The sequence below is a fragment of the Mytilus trossulus genome, chromosome 1 (assembly GCF_036588685.1).
Source record: "Mytilus trossulus isolate FHL-02 chromosome 1, PNRI_Mtr1.1.1.hap1, whole genome shotgun sequence".
In the NCBI taxonomy this organism is placed as follows: Eukaryota; Metazoa; Mollusca; class Bivalvia; order Mytilida; family Mytilidae; genus Mytilus; species Mytilus trossulus.
In genome coordinates, this window is record NC_086373.1 from 73,794,653 (window position 1) to 73,818,789 (window position 24,137).

General features: G+C 30.8%; 1 protein-coding gene across 3 annotated transcripts in view; it reads left to right on the plus strand.

Moving 5' to 3' along the window:
- LOC134684705 (trichohyalin-like) overlaps window positions 1–23,427 on the plus strand; it is a 70,904-nt gene extending 47,477 nt beyond the window's left edge. Inside the window, exons 42-49 of one of the 3 annotated variants that reach the window (XM_063544013.1) lie at window positions 9,650–9,735; window positions 10,221–10,406; window positions 11,539–11,652; window positions 12,876–13,031; window positions 14,123–14,227; window positions 14,842–14,955; window positions 17,380–17,406; window positions 23,212–23,291. In XM_063544013.1, the coding sequence (XP_063400083.1) occupies window positions 9,650–9,735; window positions 10,221–10,406; window positions 11,539–11,652; window positions 12,876–13,031; window positions 14,123–14,227; window positions 14,842–14,955; window positions 17,380–17,397 (779 nt within the window). In that variant the 3' untranslated portion in view covers window positions 17,398–17,406; window positions 23,212–23,291. Of the gene's footprint in view, window positions 1–9,649; window positions 9,736–10,220; window positions 10,407–11,538; window positions 11,653–12,875; window positions 13,032–14,122; window positions 14,228–14,841; window positions 14,956–17,379; window positions 17,407–23,211 lie in introns of all 3 variants that reach the window. The other 2 variants (XM_063544021.1, XM_063544028.1) reach the window with 2 other exon arrangements.
- The last annotated feature ends 710 nt before the right edge of the window (window positions 23,428–24,137 follow it).

Consider the following 24,137-nt stretch of genomic DNA (forward strand, 5'->3'; position numbering starts at 1 on the left):
TGAATAGAATAATGCATTTTTCCGTTAATTTTCATATGTAACATTGATAGAACCTGGTTTAAGCTTCATTTTAGTGAAGATTGCATGTCAACCAAATTTGTAATTTTTTTGTAAAATTTTGTGAAAAAATGCATATTTTCAACTTTTCTGAAAATTGGATTTTTGCTGAATTACCACATTTTCTCTGGTGTTTTTCAGAAAAGTGCAAATGTGTACAGAATAGTTAGCACTGTAGTTATGAAGTTTGGATACTACTTTACCAAATTTAATAGAAAAATGTGTGGGATTTTTTTTAGTTTTATCACCATAGCAACCGATTTTTTCCTTGGAAACAGAGTTTTCATTTGCAGAATATTGCAGTATAAGAGCTTAAATGTCCTGATTTTTTCATAACCGATAAGAAAAATACATAAAAGCTAACGCAAACTTTAAATTACAATTGTCAAGTGTTGTTGACTTCAATTGTTACCACGGAAACACATATTATCCTTAGCAACATCCACTCTGAAATTGCATAAATATAAACTTATGTAAAAAAATACATAAATAGAGGGTGTTTATTTTCAAATTGGAATATGACTGCTTTGCTTCACTTACAGGCTATTCTGTTTATTTCATACGGTCCAACAAATGTAATATATAATGTAATATTATGGTTTGAAGGTTAGAAAGAAAGGGGGGGGGGTGTTAGGTTTATTTTTCTAAGATATCATACATGTAGATTCTTAAAAAGATTATGTTTGGTCTGAGAGCCTGATTATAAATCGAATCATTTTTTTTTTCAGAAATTTTATATATTTGAGATCGATAATCTATAACTTGGGTTTAGCTTCAGAGGTTTGTTAAGGTACATTGCAGTTCTCTTGCCATGTTTTTGATTTTTTGTCAGATTTTCGGAAACCTCAGGTTTTATTCATTTGAATGCCATAAAAAAAGGCATTGCCCCCATTTATCTTTTTATAAATCTTTTACATGTATAATGATAAGCAATCTGTAAAAGTTTTATAAAATTCAAATTATTTTTGGATAGTTTTGAGAATGTAAACTTGTCAATGAAATAGCTAAGAAAAGTCAAGAGAGACTATTTTTCCCGCCAAAATTTCAATGGCTAATATCTCGAAATCAAGCACATTGATCTGTATATTTTTTTTAACTCTTTTGATTCCATTATTAATCCCCTATCGATATCCACTTATATTTAAATTGAAAGATCCAAAATAATGTCATACAATTGTGAAACTCCAAGTCAAATGGACAAATTTATCTTTCTGCTTTAAAATGAATTAATTCTCAGAATATGATCAAGATTCTTTGATAGAAAGTCATTGAATTTTCATTTCGATATAATGAATTATTTTTAAGATGCTTGGATAGCAATTTAAAAAGAGAGAACATAATTTTATTAATAAAACATCTTAATTCTATATAGATTTCTTGCCAACCTACTTTACACAAACGAGATCTTACTTTGGTAGTATATTTATATTCGGTTATAGCTATATTAGCAGGGTTGATTTTTGTTTTTCCGTATAACCGCAATTTACTCAATTTTCTTTGTAATATATATATACTAGTAGTAACAAGGATATTGTTTCTGGGGGTCTTTATAGTTTGTTGTTCATGCAGTGTAAGCTAATGCTCCGTGTTGAAAACCGTACTTTGGCCTATGATGGTTTACTTTTAGGAATAGTGACTTAGATAAAGAGTTTTCTTATTGGCATTCATACCACATTTCATGCTCACTTCATAACAATTTGAGGGAGGGACTCTTTCAGCACATTTCTAGCACATCTCGATGTTAACACAAGAAAACTTGACTATTATGGGGGATACTGACGATTGTATTGTTAAAAAATAGTTCTTTTGAATTATGTAGTACATGTCTTGATACTGACTGTTATTTGAGAAATATAGTTGGGTTTTTTCTATTTTGTTTTGGCTCCGATTGTGAATGAGGCTTATGGTGCTATAAAGATAATTATATCATATTATTATTGTTATAAAGTCTTTATGTTGTTCCAATCATTATACCGCCGCTTCAAAAAAGTGGGGTATACTGTTTTGCCTCTGTCTGTCTCTCCGTCCTTCCATCCGTCCAGTTCATCCCTCCGTCCCATGCATATTTTCGTTGAATTTTTTCATGAACTACATTACAAGGATTTCTGAAAGGTTTATTGAAGTCGGCTATATTGTGTGATAAGTTTTCAGATTCGTCACTAAACCACTTCCTGTTTACCGAACACTTTTCACATGACAGCCAAGTTAAAAAAAAAAGTAGTTTGCACCATCACTGGTTGTTTATATGCTTTTTATAGACCCTTTAATTTGGAAAAATAAAATATTCTGTTCTGTTTTATACTATATACAGATTTCGAATTGAGTATATAGAAAGTATTCGAACTACCTAAGCCTGATGTTATATATACGGAATTATTTCTTTAAAAACATGTTTTTATACTTAAACGTAATAATACAGACGGACAATTTTTTTTATCCTGTCACCCTTATGCTTGACTTGATAAGTGTTGGACTTATGGATTGTCGGAGTATTGGGCTGTCGGAGCAATGGATTGTTGGACTATTGGGTTGTTGTACTAATGGGTTGTCAGACTAATTGGCTGTCGGACTAATGTGCTGTCGGACCAATAGGTTTTCGGACTAATGGGTTGTCCGACCAAAGGGCTGTCGGACTAATGGGCTGTCGGACTAATGGATTGTCGGACCAATGGGCTGTCAGAATAATAGATTGTAACCTGTATGGCCTGGTTAACTAAAGACATTTCTAAAAGTTACCATTTGATCTTAGGAGAACCTTTCTGCAGCCCTCTTTTCGCCATACATACACTACTATATTTTTCGACTTTCATGTAGATTTTTTTTATCTTTTCTGTTAATTTAAAAAAGAAGATGTGGTATAATTGTTAATGAGACGGTCACATGCCATTATTCCGAAAAGATAAAAAAAAATCTACATGAAAGTCTAAAAATATAATGGTAGCTTTTAGAAATTTCTTACGTTAACCAGGCCATATAAGGCAAATTATACAGTTAACAGTGACACCAATAACATTCAAACTTGATCTCTGTGTATACATGTTTCATAAGATTTAATTGAGGCAAACCAAAATTATAAAATAGAAACCAACTTTGTGACAACTAATGCACTGACGAACATGGGTTAAACCTACTACAACTCCCCCCCCCCCCCCCCCCCCCCCCCCCCCCCCCCAGCGGGAAATGCGGCATGAAAGTGTTTATTTTAGTTTTTGCCCTTGTACCTTCGCATGACCTTGAATCGATCAAATATGTGCACAAAGAGTGGGACATTGGAAATTTACTTTTTTTATTCCACATGGGACACTGAAGTCTTTTATTCATGAATGTTTACAACTTGTTGAGACTACAAAACATTGATAATTACAAAGAAAAATAAGATTAGTATGTACTGCGCTGTTTCTAGTGTTGCAGTTAATTGAATGTGTGGAATTTGTATTCAAATTATTACGGTTATTAATCTTGTATTTATGCAGACATTCTAAGCTTAGTGGTTCCATTCCAAATCTGGGGATTAATGCAGTCTTTTGTAAAGGTTACAGAGACAGATACAGAAAATAAGGGCGTAATTCATGTAAAGGTTAAAAAAAAACGTTGAGAATAGCAAAACATTTTGTTTTGAAGATTCATCATAAAAAAATGATACCTCTATTTACCGGTTTACTATCTTTAAGGAAAGGGGATTTCAGAAGGATAAGAAGTGTGCTTCAGCTGAACCCCCCTCCCCAAAACACACACACACAACAAGATATTATGTTATCGGAATCTAGAACTTGTGAGATATATGTAGAACGACGCATAGTAAGGAATGATTCCTTATTGATACAACTATATTGCTTGATAATTCTGATTTGATAGTTTTGCCGGTAATAGCATAATTATTTTTACCGGGATTAGCACAATTCCAACTTAGCAGATGTATTATATTTGTCTATCTCGGAGATCCTGAATTTCAATTAAGAATTGAATGCTTCTTTTTGTAAATTTATTGGGTGGTAAAAGCGTTGACCGAAGTACATTTTGTATGAAGCGCGGAAGCGCTTCATTCTAAAAATGTACGCACGGTCAACGCTTTTACAACCCTATAAAGTTTCAAAAAGAAGTATTCAATACTTATAATTACATTTTTTTAGCTAAAATCATGAAAACACGATTTTTATCCAGTTTTATTTAATTCACCTGTTCACTTTTTTGTGGGACCTCGTGTCATCATGCATGATAAATGTTATTGTCTGATGCAATTGTTTACGGAATAACATGTTAGCCAATCAGAATAACGTATTATAATGAAACTTACATCTAATGTAATTATTTGCGAATAGTAGTACAACAAAGCAGTTATTGATGATATGTTAATAGCTACATGTATATATTAAGAGGATTCCATTATACTGGACTTCCGATATTAGCTATCACCCATTGCCTATTATTATTTTTAAAATCACCACCAACTTAAAATGTGTTCAATTTGACTGTCCGTCTATATCCGCCCGTCCATCACACTTCAGTTTCAGTTTAGAAATGCTTTGACCAAATGATTCTATTATTGGTTTGTTACTATTATGTTACGGATCAATTTTGTGATTTATGCTGGTGGAATAACATCTCAGACGGATGTCTGCCATAAGAAATTAAGAATTTTCTTACATTTGTTAGGGCCATATATATCTTGCCTTTCTGTAAGCCAGGTTGACCCGGCTATTGCAATCCCACGAAGTTCATCATCTGTCAACCTTAAACCAAATGCTCCACAGGGCACAGCTTTATACGACCGCAGAGTTCGAAGCCTGAACAGTTTGGGCAAGTATGGACACAACATTCAAGCTTGATACAGCTCTGAATGTGGATTGCGATTAAATAGTTGACACAGCATAGTTTTCTGACACAGAATAAATGTGGTCTAAGAACTTGAACTTAACAACTTAAAAATTGGACATTTACCTATTATGGTCCAATATCCAAAATCTAAATACATGGTTAGATTCAGCATATCAAAGAACCCCCAAGAATACATTTTTTGTTAAAAATCAAACTAAGTTTAATTTCGGACCCTTTGAACCTTAATGTAGACCAATTTGAAAACGGGAGCAAAAACTAAGAATCTACATTCACAGTTAAGATTAGGCATATTGAAGAACCCAATTATTCAATTTTTGATGAAATCAAACAAAGTTTAATTTTGACCCTTTTGGTCCCTAATTACTATACTGTTGGGACCAAAACTCCAAAAATCAATCCTAAACCTCCTTTATTGTCATAAACCTTGCGTTAAAATTTCATAGATTTCTATTTACTTTAAAGTGCGAAAACCAATGTTTTTTCCGGCGTTTTACGTTTCCGCAAATTGACATTACTTTTCCGGAAAAAAAATATGACGTTTCCGGAAAAAAAGTTTACAATTCCGCAAATAAATATCTTACTTTTCCGGAAAAAAAGTTACTATTCCGGAAAAATCAATTATTACTTATCTGCAAATAATATTAAAAGTAACCTGTTGATGAAAGCAGAGCCACAATAAAAAATATTTATAAGTTAAAGGTCTTCATTACATGCAAGTAAAATTCATCATTAAAATGTATATATATCAAAGCGTATGTTCAATAGTCAGCACTTATCAGATATATCTTGATATGAGTTCATAAGTCAGTTCTGGCAGACTATTTCGGTGTAGCCAACACGTCTTACAAAGTCCACAGTAGTACATTCACCGTTTACAAATTTTGTATTGTGTTCGAGAAGGAAATCCATCTTCTGCTTTTTATATTTCCCAACGGATGTGTTTACAGTTAGAGTTCTCATCTTTATGTACGATGTTGTTTGTAGTTTCAATAACACATCGACAAAGACAAAAATGTTAAGATGGGTAGTGTAAAACTGCTCGTTCGGGTGGGCATTAAAGGCTCGCCACCATTCGTTGTTCTCTTATCCTTTGGTCAGGAGGTGATGTCCAAATGGTTGGTGGTAATCTCGTCTTTTCATCTTATACACAATTCCAATATATAATCGGCAAACTTCATGCATGTATCCAAGATGGAGCATCGGCTATTAATTCAACAAAGCATTCTTCAATCATGTCAGTTTGAAAGTAAGCCAAACCAAAGAAATGTGTTAGCAATTTAACAAAGTCCGAATCTTTGTCTATGTAATCGGCACTCAAATAATATATTTAATATATTCAAATATTTAAAAAATTTACCAGCTAAATTTCCGGAAAAGTAATAAATACAAATTAGCGGAAATGCAATACGCCCGTTTTTTTCGGACGACGAAACGCAATTCTCTTTTCAAGTATCTACTTGTATGCAACATTTAAAAAAATCAACTTACCCCTTCCCCTTTTTCCAAGCCCCCCCCCCCCCCCAACCCTAATGTTTCATGACATATTACATATATTGAACAATCTGAAGAAAAATCCCAGACAAGACTGTGAGTGATGCAAAGAATAAAGTCATATTCCAATTTGAACCCTTTATTTATATATTTTTTTTACATAAATTTCTATTTATGCAGTTTTCTAGTGGATGTTGCTATGGATAATATGTCTTTCCGTGGTAACAATTGAAGTCAACAACACTTAACGATTGTAGTTTAAAGTTTGCGTTAGCTTTTATGTATTTTTCTTATCGGTTATGAAAAAACAGGACATTTAAGCTCTTAAACTGCAATATTCTGCAAATGAAAACTCCGTTTCCAAGGAAAAAATCGGTTGCTATGGTGATAAAACTAAAAAAAATCCCACACATTTTTCTATTAAATTTGGTAAAGTAGTATCCAAACTTCATAACTACAGTGCTAACTATTCTGTACACATTTGCACTTTTCTGAAAAACACCAGAGAAAATGTGGTAATTCAGCAAAAATCCCAATTTCAGAAAAGTTGAAAATATGCATTTTTTCACACAATTTTACAAAAAAAATACAAATTTGGTTGACATGCAATCTTCACTAAAATGAAGCTTAAACCAAGTTCTATCAATGTTACATATGAAAATCAATGAAAAGTGCATTATTCTATTCATAATCAGGCTCTGAAATATGGTGATTTAGCTGATTTTTGAAAGATTTTACAACGCTTAACAACCAAAAAATTGTGTGTCCGTTACCATGGCAACCACTTATATTTTCCCACTCAAAATTATTTTTTGAGCATTTTTCATTTATTGCTTCTACTAGGCCAATTATAGATAAAATCTGAAACCCCCATGTATCACATGTATATGACACACTGCCTGGTTCTTATAAAGAGTTGTACTTAAATCTTTAAAAAAAAAATTTTGAATGATTCCAGTAATTCAAAAAGGTAAGTTTTGGCTACAGGGTGTTTGATTTCAAAGGTAGTCAAAGTTTTGTGTGTTTTTTTGTATGTGTGTTTTAACTGTTTATTTTTAAAATGGCAAGGTTACACTTCATTCTATGCATACATATTATTTAAGAATTGTACTGTACGTGTCTGACAAATTTGCCAAGTTTTTGTGAAAGATTTTTTTTAGCCTTTTAAATAATGTTTCAAATATTTATGCCTCTACTGCACTCTATGAGTATGGGCTATACTGCAATCACCTTATCCATACACCAGTTTGTCCAACAAATATTTTCTCATCACACTTTACTCAGAAACTGCTTAATCGACTTGGTATTAGGTCAACAGCTTGTTACAGTGGTGATCTGTCAAATATCTACCTGTTTGCCAATACTTTTAATTTTCTATATATTGAATGAACTTCATATTTTTATCTCGCATATATGAAAGACTATTGAACAGAATGATTGAATTGTTGGTAAGCAGCCGAAGTAATGAGTTTAAACATAAGTAAGAACTCTGCAGATCTGTAAGACACCAACTTCCCGTTTTCCCATACTTTAATTACAAGTGGGGCTAAGCTAAGCATTCGTGTTTGATTTAATTTATACAGGAACAAGAATGAAGTACACTTTAAAGTTTATTGTTTCATCTGTAAAATACATTATGCTCAGTATTAGTATTGCATGTATCTTGGTTAACAAATACTGATATGAAATACTTAATGTTTGTTTTTTGTTGTTGTCTCTGCTTTATGATGCGCTTTGCAGTGATTTATTTACTGTTCTTTTTTTTACATTGTCATCACAAGGAGAATTTTTTTTGTTGATCTTGAGATTTTTGTCTCGCCTTGACAATAGGTATGATGATTTTGGTGCCCAACAGCGGTGTCAACAATGTATTAGTTTGTGACAAGTCTAGTTTATGATGATCCACTAGTGTTAGATAAATAATATTTGGTATGCAGTTGTATAAGCATTGGCACATCTCATTTCCATGGAGATAATTTTGCCCTCCTCTAAGTCATGGTTTATTGACTTTGAAAATTTTGCTTAGTTTTCATGTATTCCTTTGTGATAAGGTCAGCTAAGGGGGAACTGTTAGTGGTAGGCCAATGTAAGTTAGTATGCAATTGTATAAGCATTAGCACATACATCTCATTTCCATGGTGAATATTTGGTTCCATGGAGATTATATTGCCCCACCCCTCATGATCATCATGGTTCATTGATTTTGAAATGTTTACATAGTTTGCAAGTTAATGTTTGTATTTAGGTTTATTTTAAGGGACCAACTTATGATAAGTCAATGGTATCTCATTTCCATGGTGATTGTTTAGACATGTACCTTCAGTCATTGTTCATAGACTTTGAATATTTGCATAACTTACTTGTTAAAGTGTTGTTATTTTATTTCAACATTTGCATTATCAAAATAACAAAAAGGCAAGACATGGCACAATGGCCAAAGGATGCACTGTTGCTAGCACCTGTTATCTGTATGTCCATTTATTCAAAATTTTCATTTGTTTCTTCTCCTGTAAGAAAATACTGGTAAGTAGAATTTGAAAAAACAAACTTAACAGAATTAATGTTTTTAATGTCCTGGAGTGAGTATGATGATTGAAACAGCAATGATGTAACTTACATTGTACCCATTGATCCTTATTTAAAATCTCAGAAACTTCACCTGACAAGTGTAAACTGGATTTGACTGTAATAGTGTGCTGTTATCACTTTTCACACAGTGTTCTCCCCAGAAATTGCATTTAGCATCATGGTAAACAGGGAAATTTGAAATACCATCTTGCTTCTAAAAATTATAGAATCACATCCATAACATAATCTATAAGAAAACCAATTCAGATAGCATCACAGATATAAATTTACCATCACATTACCCTGATGCTAAAAGGCCTTGGGGAGAACACTGTCACATATAAACTCATAGTTACATTGTAATTTTTGGGATTGACAGACTTTACAATTGAACTTTAGAATCCATTGATTGATCAAGAAAATTTATGTTCTTGTCATCTCAATTAAGCTTATTTTCTGAATATAATTTTTATGCACAAAACTAATGTCAGTACAATATATTAAATTTATGCCCAGCAGATTTTATGTAAAGAAAAATCTTAAAATGTTCAAATCACAAATTTAAATAAAAGATTTGTTTGATGGTATAACAGTTTTTCACATGTTAAACATTATTTATTTTGTTTAGTATGATAAACAAAATGATTACATAACATTGATCAACATTATTCTGAAAAATGTCTCTGTTTATTACCAGCCATGAGCGCCAAGATGGCAGGTGAAGAAATAGATATCCAGGCAGAGCTTAAACAATTGGAAAAAGAACAGCAAGCCAAAAGAAAAGTATGTACATATAATTGTAATTAAATTTTTCATCTTAGATAAATCTTAAAATAGATGATTTTTGGTATTGAGATGTATGTCTTGTTATTGTTTTTTCAATAGTTGCCAAAGTTTGGTTTTTTTTCACACAAAAGAGAGTTCCTAAATTGTTGAACATAATGTTTAAGCCAATTTAAAATTATAAATGGTGTGACTCAGTTGATTGTTGATATACAACTGTTTAACCATGGATATAGTAACTTAAAGAAAACAGAGCAAAAAAAAAAATTTGATATCAGATTATAACTACAATAACTTTCAACTTGGAAGATTTGAAATGATGACAATTTTGCTTGTGAAAATTTGCCTTGTAAGCACTTTACTTATTGCATGAAATAGCTAGCAGCTATATTTCTTGATTCAGGAGAACATCTTTGATTTCTTGATTAATTACATGATTTGTTTACTTATTTTCAGTTACTATGTATTCTTTTTTTTTTTATAAGGCCCTTGATGAAGAGCTAGCCAAACAAAAACAAGCATTGAAAGACAAAATAAACAAAAAGAAGAGAAAAGGACAAGAAAAGGAAGAAGAGGAAATTGAAGCTTATCATATCTTGATGCTGCAGCAGAGTCAAGCTGAAAAATCAAAACAAGCTGTTGATGGAGAGAAAAGTAGACAAAGCAGCAAAGTGTGTACAAATACTTTGAAAAATTTATGTTATGATTTTTCCATTTTTCCAATTTTCTGGAACTGCATTTCAAAATTGTTTGAATTTTCCCACTTAAAGGTTATGGTAACATCACTGTTATGTTTTGAAAACTATAGGGCTGGTAAATGAGTATGTTCGATAAGGTCCTAAAATGGCCCCCTTTTTTAACGTTAATTTCAAATTCGAATTTATTTACCAAAATCACGACAAATTATAGCTAATACATTGACTAGATAGGATATAAGCAATTTTGTTGAAAACTTTACATTTCTGCGTTTCATTATGACGTTACAAGTTGTACTCATATTGATTTTTCACCAAAAAAATCAATGAAAATGGATAAATTTCCATATATTATTGGACAGGAAACATAGAGCACATACGTGGACAACAAAGATCTTTTAAAATAAAGTTTGTGATGACATTTCTCATGTCTCATTTGAATATTAAGCTTGTCAACGCTTGCGCTCTATGTTTCCTGGTCCTTTATTTGGTTGAAATCCAGCTGATTTTGTCAAATTTTACCAAAATCCCTTATGCTGACCTTTTTGGGATGTAAAAATCAACGTGTTAGAATAAAACTTTGACAAAAACAGTTCTGTTCAACTTTCTGTCATGTCTTTACGGTAACTTAAAACATGTATTGTCTTGTTACTATGAACTTGATAATCAGGGCCAAATACGGCCTTTAGCGAACTTACTCCTTTGCCTCATAAAATGATAATAAGAAGAATCTTATGTTTATTTTGATTCATCATCGCTCTTCATACTATGGGAAGTTGGATGATATGTTCAATATCCTTTATCCATATTTATCTACTTTTATTTTGTTTTCCTGATAGAATTAAATGGTCTGGGTTCCGAACCTGTTAAAAATCTGCTGATTGACATTTTAATTATAACTGATGTCATTATTAAAATTTGTTTCATTGTAAAAGCAGTGCTTTGGTCAGTTGTTTAACATTTGAGTTTTTCCTACCTGTCATTTTTGTTTGCAAAATTGTAATGAATCTTTGCTTTTCCACCATATCAAGTTGAGATATTTATAAAGATTCTGTTTCTGTTCTTCAAATAACATGATGGATCACAATGGAAATAATAATAATTTCAGCTTCAGGATAAGATCAGGCTCCGTAAGGAAGAGAGAATTCGTCTCAAACAAGAAGCTGGTATGCATGTATCTGAAGAAGAGAGCAACTCTCGCCCAAGCACAGTTGATTCAAAGGTAAAATATTCAAATTCATTATTTGAAAAAAAGACATAGTTAGATTTTCCTAGCATGTTGATTTTTGTCTGATCTGCAAGGAAACTTGTGGAAAGCAAGACATAGGGATATAAATTTATTTAGCATTTTTTCAATTTTAAATTTTGATACGCCCGTTTATGGGATGAATAATAGTAAACTGTTGACTGTCTGTCCATCCGTCTGTTGTAAATATGTTGGACATTAACTCAAAAACAATTAAACAGATATGCATGAAACTTGGGGGAATTCTTTATATCTATTGACATGAGCTCCCTTCTGTTTTTTATAAATTTCAAATATACCATCACAAGTTTTGGGGTTTTATTCATTAAAAAAGGGGGGATTTTACAGTTTTAGGACAATAACTCAAGAATTCTTTCACCAATAAACAAGAAATTTTGGTGGATTTTTTATATCTATTGACATGAGCTCCCTTTCAATTTTTATAAATTGTAGATTTTATGTTCGGTTTTATTAAAAAAAAAGGTGGTCTCATATTTTCGGACAATAACTAAGAAATTTTTCAGCAGTTGTCATGAAACTTTGGTGAATCGTTCATATCTGTTGATGTTCGGTCCCTTTAGAATTTTATAAATTTTGGATTTTAGATTTCTGAGTTATGGGGTTTTATTCATTAAAAAAGGGGGATTTTACAGTTTTTGGACAATAACTCAAAAATGCTTTCAACTTTGGTGAATTGTTTATAGCTATTGATGTAATCTCCCTATTGATTTTCATAAATTTCAAATATGACATTGAGAACAAATTGAACTTCATTTGTTCATAGTCTGACAACAGATTTACTATAAAGTATTAGGCAACAGTAAGAAATCTTTAATTGAATATAAATTCAATTCATATAACCAATTTCAAGTTCTTTAGTTACATTTATTCAGAAACCTATAATATGCCAAATATTTAATTACAATCCAAATTGAGACATGTATCAAGCTTGAATATTGTGTCCATTTTAGCCTAAACTGTTCATGGTTGGACCTCTGCAGGGGTATTCAGCTGCACTCAGCTAAGCAGTTTTTTCTAGTTATACATTGTTAGGAACTTCTTACAATAAACACAGTTTTCTTATATAAGTTTTATAAAAAAATTTCATCTCAGTTTTTTACCCCATTTTCAGGCCCAATCCACTAGTAAAACAAATATACTGCATTGCTCAGCTAATCAAACTTAATCATTCATTGTAGAAAACCCCTCCACTATTTGCACTTCACAGAGAGAAAACGGTGGTTAATGTGGACATTACAGAAGATCAGAAACAAGCTGTATTTAATAAACTTGTACGTGAACAGACAAGTCTTCATGATAAGATCAAACAACAACAGGAGCAACAGCAAGAAATGGTGAGTTATATCCAGAACTGAAAGAAATTTTTTTTTTGTCAAGTATCCTGACATGCGCTTGTTCTTATTAATACCGGTACTTTGCATAATGTTCAAGTATTTAAGATTTACAGATTTTGTTCAGACACAGACACAGATGTTGCTGTACTCATTTGCAGAAACAATGCAGTCTAATAGTATCTGTTATTGTTTAACAGTTACTATAATATGCAAGTCTTTACTTAGCTTTTGTTTTCCTCCACTAAATACATGTAATGAGTAAAGTTTTGAATGTGTAAGTCATTTACAATTAAATTACAGAAACAAGTAGGTCCAGTAAGACCCTTTTAGGCTTCAAAATATAGCAGTTTTACAAAATTGTTAAAATTAAAACTTTTACCTATTTATTGGAAAGTAGAATACTTCTGCTACATAAATATGGGCTGTTTTTGACAAAACTAGCATCATTAAGTCATGCTAAATTACTGAAATCTTAACAATTTCAGCATTTGTGTTAAATTTTTTAAACGGTTTCCATTGTAAATGGAAGTGGCCACATTTGGGTTCATTTTTAATATTTAAATGTTAGTTGTATTTGATGATAAATAAACATATATAAAATTTGAGAGTGAACACAGATGTGGCTTATTTCATTTTTGACAAAAAACATCTGAAGAGTGACGTATTATGACATATTTGATAGATTTTCGTTCGTTAGTTGCATAGATTACCTTAGCCATATTTGGCACAACTTTTTAGAATTTTGGATCCTCAATGCTCTTCAACTTTGTACTAGTTTGGCTTTATAAATATTTTATTATGAGCGTCACTGATGAGTCTTATGTAGTCGAAACGCACGTCTGGCGTACTAAATTATAATCCTGGTACCTTTGATAACTATTGTATATTAAAGCTTGAATTTAAGTGTCTTTAATTACTTAATCAGTTCAATTCTTTCACTTTAACTAATTGAATCGACTGAAGTGTTCAAAAAGTGTCCAAAATCTTTTATCAGATTAATCTGAAATTTGAGGCCAACTCCTTTATTTAAAAAGAGATTTTGAAATATAATTGTACTGAAAGAGTGTTCATTTGTTTGATTATATTTCTAGTTGAGAAGAAGATTAGACAAATCCAGAGGAAAAAAGGAAATGCAAGCAAAAGAAATTATGGATATGTCTGAAAGACAGAAGAAAGAATATCACAAAACAAAAACTGTAAGTAGAATAGCTGTTACTATTAAAATGTACTAATATTATAAAAGCTTGAAAAAACTTGATCACAAGAGAATGGATAGCACAAGTTATTTAAAATATGTCAGTTTTTTTCATGGACAAATGCAGATTGTATAACATGGCTCTCTATGTCTGATTTCCAGTGCTGATAAGGGATATTGTTTAACAGAGGAAATCTAAAAAAAAGAAAAGAAAATCGGAACTTAAATAATTTGCGCATAAAAAGACTCAGTATTGTACATTTTGAGCATGTTTATAGTAGATTCCAGTATTTTGAATTGCTATGAATTTTTTCTTGCTTCCAAATAAAATAGGTAAATTCATTCTGTCATAAAATTAAAATATTTGAGTTATCTCCCCTTATATGAAAATGTTTCTAAAAAATTTAATCGAATAAAAAAACATCAGAAGACTCACAATCTACCTTAATGTAAATTTGAATATTGTCTTTGTTGTCTGTTTATGTTAGTCTTTGTTTAAATTGGTATTGTAATGGAGGAGGTGGGTATGTGTTGTTCACTAGGTGTTAAACTTTTTAATAATATTTCCTGTTATTATTTCTATGCATTTTAAAACATTAATGATTGAATTTACAGGAAGAACGTGACAGACAGTTGCAGCAAATGCAACAGAAGATTGCCAAGTCCAAACATAGAGCAAGATCCAGAAGTCCAAACAACATGGGAGCTAGTCCTATCCCAGAAGATCAGGTAAAATAGATTTAGCTACTTTCTGTGCAGGGTAACATACCATCAATGTTTGTCAGTTTGACCCCATATATACCCAATACTTTATTTAGTATCAACTTGAATGTAAAAATTTTGTGTTAGCTTTAGTTTATTTGTTGTCAAGGTAATATTTTTATCATCAAAATGTATTTGCTATAAAGTATTGTACCATTTTTAAAGTAAAAAATTGGAATCACTAATTTATGTTGGCGCTTAAATTTTCAATTGTTTTTTGTGTGGATTTTTTCACCATATTAATCTTCCTATCCTAAACATTGTATATGTATTGTCTTAAATTATCCACTGTGTCACTCATTGCTTGGAAGATGATAATATCTGGCTTCCATCAATTTGTTGGTCTTTTAAGGGCTCTCACATGTACAATTCTAACCAAGTATTCATGAAATTTATGGGAACAATTTATATTAGCAATGTCTTGGACAAATACTGAAACAAGTTTGTAAATGAACTTTGTCCTTGGAAAAATTAACTATATGGAATATAACATTGAAAGCCTTGTCAAAACTACGTTACTTGAAGAATTGTTAAGAAATTTACATTGAATGTTTGATATCAACAAGGTCTCTGACGAGTTTTAGAAATCAGCTCTGATCAATTATTAGCTCACCTGGCCCAAAGGGCCAAGTGAGCTTTTCTCATCACTTGGCATCCGTCATCCGTCGTCGTCGTCCGTCGTCATTAACTTTTACAAAAATCTTCTCCGCTGAAACTACCAGGTCAAACTATACCAAACTTGGCCACAATCATCATTGGGGTATCTAGTTTAAAAAATGTGTGGTGTGACCCGGCCAACCAACCAAGATGGCCACTATGGCTAAAAATAGAACATAGGGGTAAAATGCAGTTTTTGGCTTATAACTCAAAAACCAAAGCATTTATAGCAAATCTGACTGGGGTAAAAGTGTTTATCAGGTCAAGATCTACCTGCCCTGAAATTTTCAGATGAATCGGACAACCCCGTGTTGGGTTGCTGCCCCTGAACTGGTAATTTTAGGGAAATTTTGCTGTTTTTGGTTATTATCTTGAATATTATTATAGATAGAGATAAACTGTAAACAGCAATAATGTTCAGCAAAGTAAGATCTACAAATAAGTCAACATAACCAAAATGGTCAGTTGACCCCTTTAGGAGTTATTGCCCTTTTTAGTCAATTTTTAACCATTTTTTGTAAATCTTAGTTATCTTTTACAAAAATCTTCTCCTCTGAAACTACCAGGCCAAATTAATACAAACTTGGCCACAATCATCATTGGGATATCTAGTTGAAAAAAAGTGTGACGGGACCCGGCCAACCAACCAAGATGGCCCCCATGGCTAAAAATAGAACATAGGGGTAAAATGCAGTTCTTGGCTTATAACTCAAAAACCAAAGCATTTAGAGCAAATCTGACAGTGAGTAAAATTGTTTATCAGGTCAAGATCTACCTGCCCTGAAATTTTCAGATGAATCGGACAACCCCGTGTTGGGTTGCTGCCCCTGAACTGGTAATTTTAGGGAAATTTTGCTGTTTTTGGTTATTATCTTGAATATTATTATAGATAGAGATAAACTGTAACAGCAATAATGTTCAGCAAAGTAAGATCTACAAATAAGTCAACATAACCAAAATGGTCAGTTGACCCCTTTAGGAGTTATTGTCCTTTATAGTCCATTTTTAACAATTTTCATAAAATTTGTAAATTTTAGCTAACATTTTCGACTGAAACTTTTAGGCCAAGTTCAATATAGATAGAAATAATTGTAAGCAGCAAGAATGTTCAGTAAAGTAAGATGTACAAACACATCACCATCACCAAAACACAATTTTGTCATGAATTCAAATGCGTCCTTTGTTTAATATTCACATAGACCAAGGTGAGCGACACAGGCTCTTTGGAGCCTCTATTTTTTTTAGGAGTTATTTCCCTTAGTAATGTTAATCTGTGGTAAATAGCATTGGTTGTGCTCTTAAGAGTACAATTCTTGTTCAATATTTATGAAATTTATATCACATGTTTATACCAGCTATATCTCTGATGAGTTGGAAAATCAGCTCTAATCAACCTTTGGAAATATCATTCAAGTGATTCTTCTGGAGGGAGTCAAAATCTCTTAATACTGATAATGATATATGTATATGAAAAAGTTGCTTTGTAAGCAGTCTCATGCCTACATTTTTGGACAAATATCTTATAAACAGTATAACAAAGGATGTTATTAACAAGCTCTTGAAGAATGTAAACAAACTGTTTTTACAGGAGCTATTCCTCATGTATATAGAAATATAAGGAAAGTAATAGTGTTGGCAATCTTAGTATAAAATGTTAGTATCTATAACATGGGGGACATTGTTAGACTGTTTTATATATTCAAGTTATTATTGATAATATTGTTATATATACAGTTGTCAGACAGTGACTAATAATGCATGGTAAATATGTTGTTATACCTTTTTACCTTCCCTTAAAACCTCAATCTTTGTTTTATCATTTATAAATATCTTTTGTTGATTATCTTTATATCTCTATGAGTATTTCACTTATTGGGTCTGGTATGATTTTGGTTTTTATTGTTTTTTATGGTTAACAGCTTTTATTTTAAGTTTTAATTTAGCTTACCTTTTATTTCATATTTTGTTCACTAATCTGAAACAGGGAGTATTCATTCTTTTCTTGTCATTGGGGTATTTGCCTGTAAATGTTTTTTTTCTTGACCTTTTTTTTTTTAAAGTTACACAACCAGATGAATATGATATGACTGGAGTGTTCCTTTTGTAATTTTCACTGAGTTTGTGTTTTTGTTCCCCTCTGACTAATCAATTATAGGTTATAACTTGCTGTCGAAACATTATAACTCTTTTTAAAATTGAATTGTTGGTCCAATACCAAGCAATGGCAAGCATATTCATCTGAAATTTAACATTGTCACTGCTGGAACATTAGTTCTACATAAAATCCTCTATAGAAAGATTAGCTGTCTGCTTTTTCATACATGATCAACAATATTGTGCCCAATCTTGATGCCCATTAGAATTTTTTTTAAATGGTCACCATTGTGTAGAAATCAAAAATGGTCACCATTATGGCACATAGTTTGGCACATAGTTCAAATTGTACATCCCATTTGGGTCTTTTGGTTGATATTATGGTCAAATATGACATAAGACTATAAATGTCAAAAAAACTCCTGTATAGTAGCAACATCTTATTAAGTCAGTAGATAATAGATGTGTGATTGCATATTTTAAAGTTGATGTTTTACCCTAGGTTTTGTTGTTAGGTTGCTGTCTTATAGACCTATATTTTTTTTTTATTCATGAATGCTCTTGAATGGTTTAAAGCAAGCCAGAATCAATATTTGGAACACAGATTTTTTTTTCTGCCTAACTCAGGTTATGGTAAAGATTTATCAAAAGAAAAATCAGTGTTTTACTCATAATTTCAAATAGCACCATGGAAATTAACATAGCACTGGTTTTCCAAAAGTCCCCTATACATTCTATAATCAAATCACCTCTAATTAAGCATGGTGGAAGAAAAATATAGCACCAGGGTACCAAAGTGTTTTAAGGCCCTGGGATTTATTGAAAAATTCCATTTTTTAATATTAAAGTCATTACAGCAATTCTTTCATCAGTGCTATTAGGATACTTTCTTCTAAGATTCTTTAAATATAAACTTTTATATCATGTTTCTGATTCTTATACAGTTAATCAGATTATTACTAATGTATAATTTGTATGCAAATCTTGCCTTTACTCTATATACCTTCTCTATGATAATATTTTAAAATATATTTGGATTACTTCCCCTTGCAAAGATGACTGAGAAATTTCAGTGTTGTACCTATTAATTTTATAAAGTTTCAATTAATTTTGAATTATTGAAATATGGATTATTTCATGCTTTGAGATAATGTTAGAATTATTGCCCTTTAACTGACACATGATAAAAGGTTTACAATACTATATCATCCCTACCTCAGATTTAATGTAAATACTGAAATTTGACACCTGCAAATATAGAAAAAGATCCAATTGTCTCAATGAAGACATGCAAATAAAACAAATAAAAGAATTAATTGATTTTTAATTTACGAATATTTTGTATCTTTAATGTTAAATAATTCACAGGAATTGTGTGACCTACCCGTTAATAACCAGGAAATATTTACATTGTCAGCTTCAGTCATCAAAATAGTTATTCATAAACACAATCTCATTGAATTATGATTTTAATCATTTACATGTATGCTTTGCGTTGGTCTTCAAATTATTTTGCATCACCCATCATTATCTGTGTATGTGTTGTTCACCCGTGCGTTAGTCCAGTAACTTTTTTACATTTAGGGCCTTTTAGGACCAACATAAACTTACAAATATGTTTATTATAAAAAAGAAGATGTGATATGATTGCCAATGAGACAACTCTCCACAAGAGACCAAAATGACACAGAAATTTACAGCTATAGGTCATTGTATGGCCTGTAGTATTAAATAATAATTTTGTATTGGAAATGCTCTATCTTTCAGATGTTGATGCAAACATGTAGTCAAAACATCCACACAAGAATTTTCTTTCCTATTAATCAAAAATGTATAAGAAATAGTTTCCAAGTATAGATTGAAATGCTTACGTTGCATGTTAATCTATAGAACATAGTAAATCTCATTTAGAATGATCAATTATGCCGTTATTTGATCTTGAGACCAATGAGAGGTTTGTGATATGGTGCATGTTATCATGCAATTAATATGCATAATGGGAAAGTTTTTAGTCCTAATTAGGAAATAGCCATTAAGTAATTACCTGTCTTGTACAGTCAAACATGGGGTAAATTAACTTTATGTAAATTTAAGGTTGCAATGACTTTCCTTAGTGATATCAATTGATAATTTTATAAAAACATGATATTTAAGAAATATTTACTTTGAATCCTTATATTTGTTGAGGTCAAAATATTAAGTTAGTTGTTTTTAAATAAATGACCATGGACCTGACTTTGTAAACTACACACCCTTTATTGTCCAACTCAATTTAGTTAATTGATAATAAGCACTCTCTTTGAAGTTGTAAACAACATGACAGACTTGTTTTTAGAAAGATGATAAAAATATTACCATATAGATAACCAAATATATTCATTCAGGCAACACATTTAATAAGTTAGGTTAGTCCATAGGCTCAAGTTTTCTGTCTTTTAATTGGTAAAAACAACATGTCAAATAGGCCAAGATATATCTGTTCTATTATTTTTTTTTAGACTAGATGGATATTCTTGAAAATTTTGTACCATGTTGATAAACTTTCAGAAAATTATATAGTTAAAATAGTATATTGCACTATGCTGACAGATGGTCTCAAACTTTTGCTGCAGTTCAATAGTTAAAAAATATGTTAAATTTTCATTGAAAATATCAGTTTACAGGTTTTTGTTGATAATAAGTACAACATTGTATAATGAAATTGAGACGTTACAGAATCTGTTAATTTCGATATGAATTTCGATATGCTGGTGAATAAATACAAGCCTTTCCTGTTTAAAATTGTCATAATACAGATTTATAAATATAAGTTAATGGTACTCTATAACCTCTTAAAAAGCAACTAAACTATGCAAGAAAATGATATTTAGAAAGGAAATTTTATAATTAAATAAATGATACTTTCAGACAATCCTTTAATATTCAGGAAAGAGGGGGCACAACTATTTCTTGGTTACACTGTATATTAGCAATCCATACTTGTTATTTATGGGGTTAATCTAGTTAATGATAAGTCTATAGTCATTAATTACTTATAATCAGGAGATTAAATGGCATGACAATATAAAACTATAACAAAAGATTAATTTTATATTATAAACATAAAATCAATAATCCTTCTTAATAAATATAATGCATGTTCATGTGTCTTGTTTCATGTCCAGTATTTCTTAGGATAAGTCTTTAAAGGTGGCAAACATCAACAGCTAAATTTATTCATGAATGTGATTGATTTGATTTGTGCTGGTTTACCTTTGTAATACAATGTTCCTAAACTGGGATTTAGTTTCCCTAGCATGTACCCTTTATAATAACCAACACATTAAAGTTGAAAAGTATCGTCTTTATTCACCCAAAAAAATGAAAATCATTACAGCTGGTGTGGACCACTAGCAGCTTTTATTGTCCTGTTACTGTTAGCTGAGAAATGACTGTTTATGCATACAACACCTTATTTAATCATAACTTAAGGCTGAAATCTTTTGGGGGTGGGGTCCACTTCCTATATATAAGGTTATAGGACATGTGTGAATGATTGAAGACTAAGTTATGTGATGTTTTTTATGGGTTACCTAAGGATCAAAGTGTAAAAACGTCTCTTTACATGGAGCTCTTCAAGTATGTTTCAATCCTTGGCTTTCACATTTTGGGTTTTAAGTGTTTTTCTGATAAAATTAAATCCAGAAACCTGCTTGGAACACACATACCAAATTCATAAAGTATTATTTTTTGTACCATTGTTTAACTGTTACCCTACTGTTATGTAGTTACTCTGATATAATCATGAACATTCAGAGATTTAAACCTATTTTTTCATATTGATTAAGATAATAGAACCTAAAACTCACCATGCAGAAACTTGGAGATTAAACCTATTTACAAAAGAATCAATTTTCTGATAGATTGTAAACAAATATTTGATAAAGGACTTTTGAAATTCAAATAAGTTCCAGTAAAAACGTTCAATATTTCATTATTTTTACTAGCCACTCATAATTGAAAATCTACTTATTTATAACTTTTGTGTAAATAATAGTGCTGTAGTTTTCTGGGACAATTCAATATAAAAATATTAGATTTTCATATGGTCCAGGAAGCCAATGTTCTTGAAATGACATAGTTATACAAAAGCATATGAAAATAGATGAATTTGGAAGTAAAAATTGACAGAAGTTAGTTTGTTCTTAAATGAAAGACTCAATTAATGTGATTCAGTTCTGATTTATAGTCCAATTAGTTTGTAATAACAACCAATCAATATTTGTTTGAAATTAACAAAGTCACTTAGGCTGACTAGGATAGACCAGTTTACTCAGAATCATCAAATTTTCTTTTAGAAATTTTTATGGTATATTTGTGTGTCTTAGAAAGCATTTATTAGTATTCAGTATGCAAAATATGTTGGTCAAAATTGAGATTTGCTTTTTGGCGATGAAATAAACTAATGAACAAATGAAAAAGTTACGATTATAACCCTCAACTTGTTTTCAGTGTAGTATGTTGATTTATATGATGTTAATTGCGTCACCTTTCAGCATCAGGAAATTGACATAGTTATAACAGCAGGTAGTCAGACAATTAAATAATTATTCTGTCCTTTCTTACCTCCAATTAAAACATCATGCTTAAGTGGCATTATGCTATAAGTGATAGCACATAAAACATTTTCTATTGAGAATGATAATGGGGGCAATTAGTAGATCCTGTAAAGGATTGTCATTTTTCTAGAACAATTTAAGAGTTAAATGTTATGATGAATGAACTCTCTGTGAAATTAAATACTAAACCATGTCCAGTTTTTAACTAAATCAACAAAATCAGCCTTGTTAGCATGAAAGTGAAAGATTTTTTTTCTTTTTTTTCTTAATATTATAGGGTTATTGCATGAATATTGGGGAATATTGTCCAGAGTAGAATTTTATATTGCACGAGCTTGCGAGTGCAATATATGTTCTCAAGGGACAATATTCTCCAATATTCATGCAATAACCCTTTTATTATATAGCAATATTGAAATATTTAAAAGTAAAAATTGGTTTAAACTAAGATTTTTAAAATGTTGATGACGTCATGAATTTTGAAGATTTATTGCACTAGTGCAATATTAGAATTTATTGCACGCTAACTTTTGGTTATGTTCTGTGGGAAATGTTATATCGCTATACAATATTATACAATTACTGTCTTTTGATGAGGTAAATGTGTGGTTTTATTGACTTTTGAAAAACTGATATTCACTGAGGCCGTATTCCGAGAGAAATTAATGTAATAGAAAATATTTACCAAAACCAATTGTAAATCAAACGTTTTTTTACCAAAATTGTACACGAAAAAGCACGCAATGTTTTGCGCGGTGAATATCCTTTTTCCGCAGGTGAATATGCTTATTTATTCAAAATCCCATTTATGTAAAAAAAAAACTACTAATAGTTTAAAAATATGGAATAATAACATTTATTAACCTCTTTTCAGGAATGACAGTTCTACAGATCAAAACCAACATAAGAACTTTTCTGCTGGCGGTGATACAAGTTTTCCTTGTTATTGTTAACAGATGACTTTTATTACTTTTATTCGTTTTTGCTAATACATTTATACTAATGGTTAGAAATTGATTTGTTTTGCTAATACATGTACATTTATATACTTATGTTGATTTCTATACATTTTTATCAATTAAAATTATTGTAATATAAGCTGTTTACAATTCAACTAGAATTTTTCTCCTTTTGAAAAAAAACTGTTTGTAAATGATATTGAATGAGCATGACATTAGATATGATTATTATTCTATATAAATGGTTAGTATCACCTTGATCCAATGTCATTAGCTATCTATAATATATTTCAAACACATAAAGAGATCTAAAAGAGATCTTTTATGGTGTGTCTAACATTCCAGCTATTCTTTATATTTTCTGAATTTCCAATGAGGTATGGTACTTCAGGAATTGTCAATTTTATTTTTTTCTGAAGTTTTTACTCTGTTCCTTTTCATTTTAGTTTAGGAAGATGAATAGAACATTTGCTAGTTCTAAGCTTTAAATTTAAACTTGCATTAGAAAATTATGATGTAAATTAACATGTTAATGATTATTTATAATTACAATTTATTATGTTATTTAATCATATTTAATGATAATGTTTTATATCTGTGATAAATTTTATATGTTACAAATCAAACTTATGTGCAACTATGAATCAACTTGCAATATATATTGTTAAATTTTTTTATATTTATTCCTGCAGGTCAGGTATCCTGTTATATTAACATAGTTATGTAGCTTTATATTTATCAAAACCGTCCATTTTATTATAAAATTAGTCAGATGTTTCTTCAAGACTTATCTTCATTTCAAATTAACCAAAAATTTAAATGACAATATATCCTTTGTTGG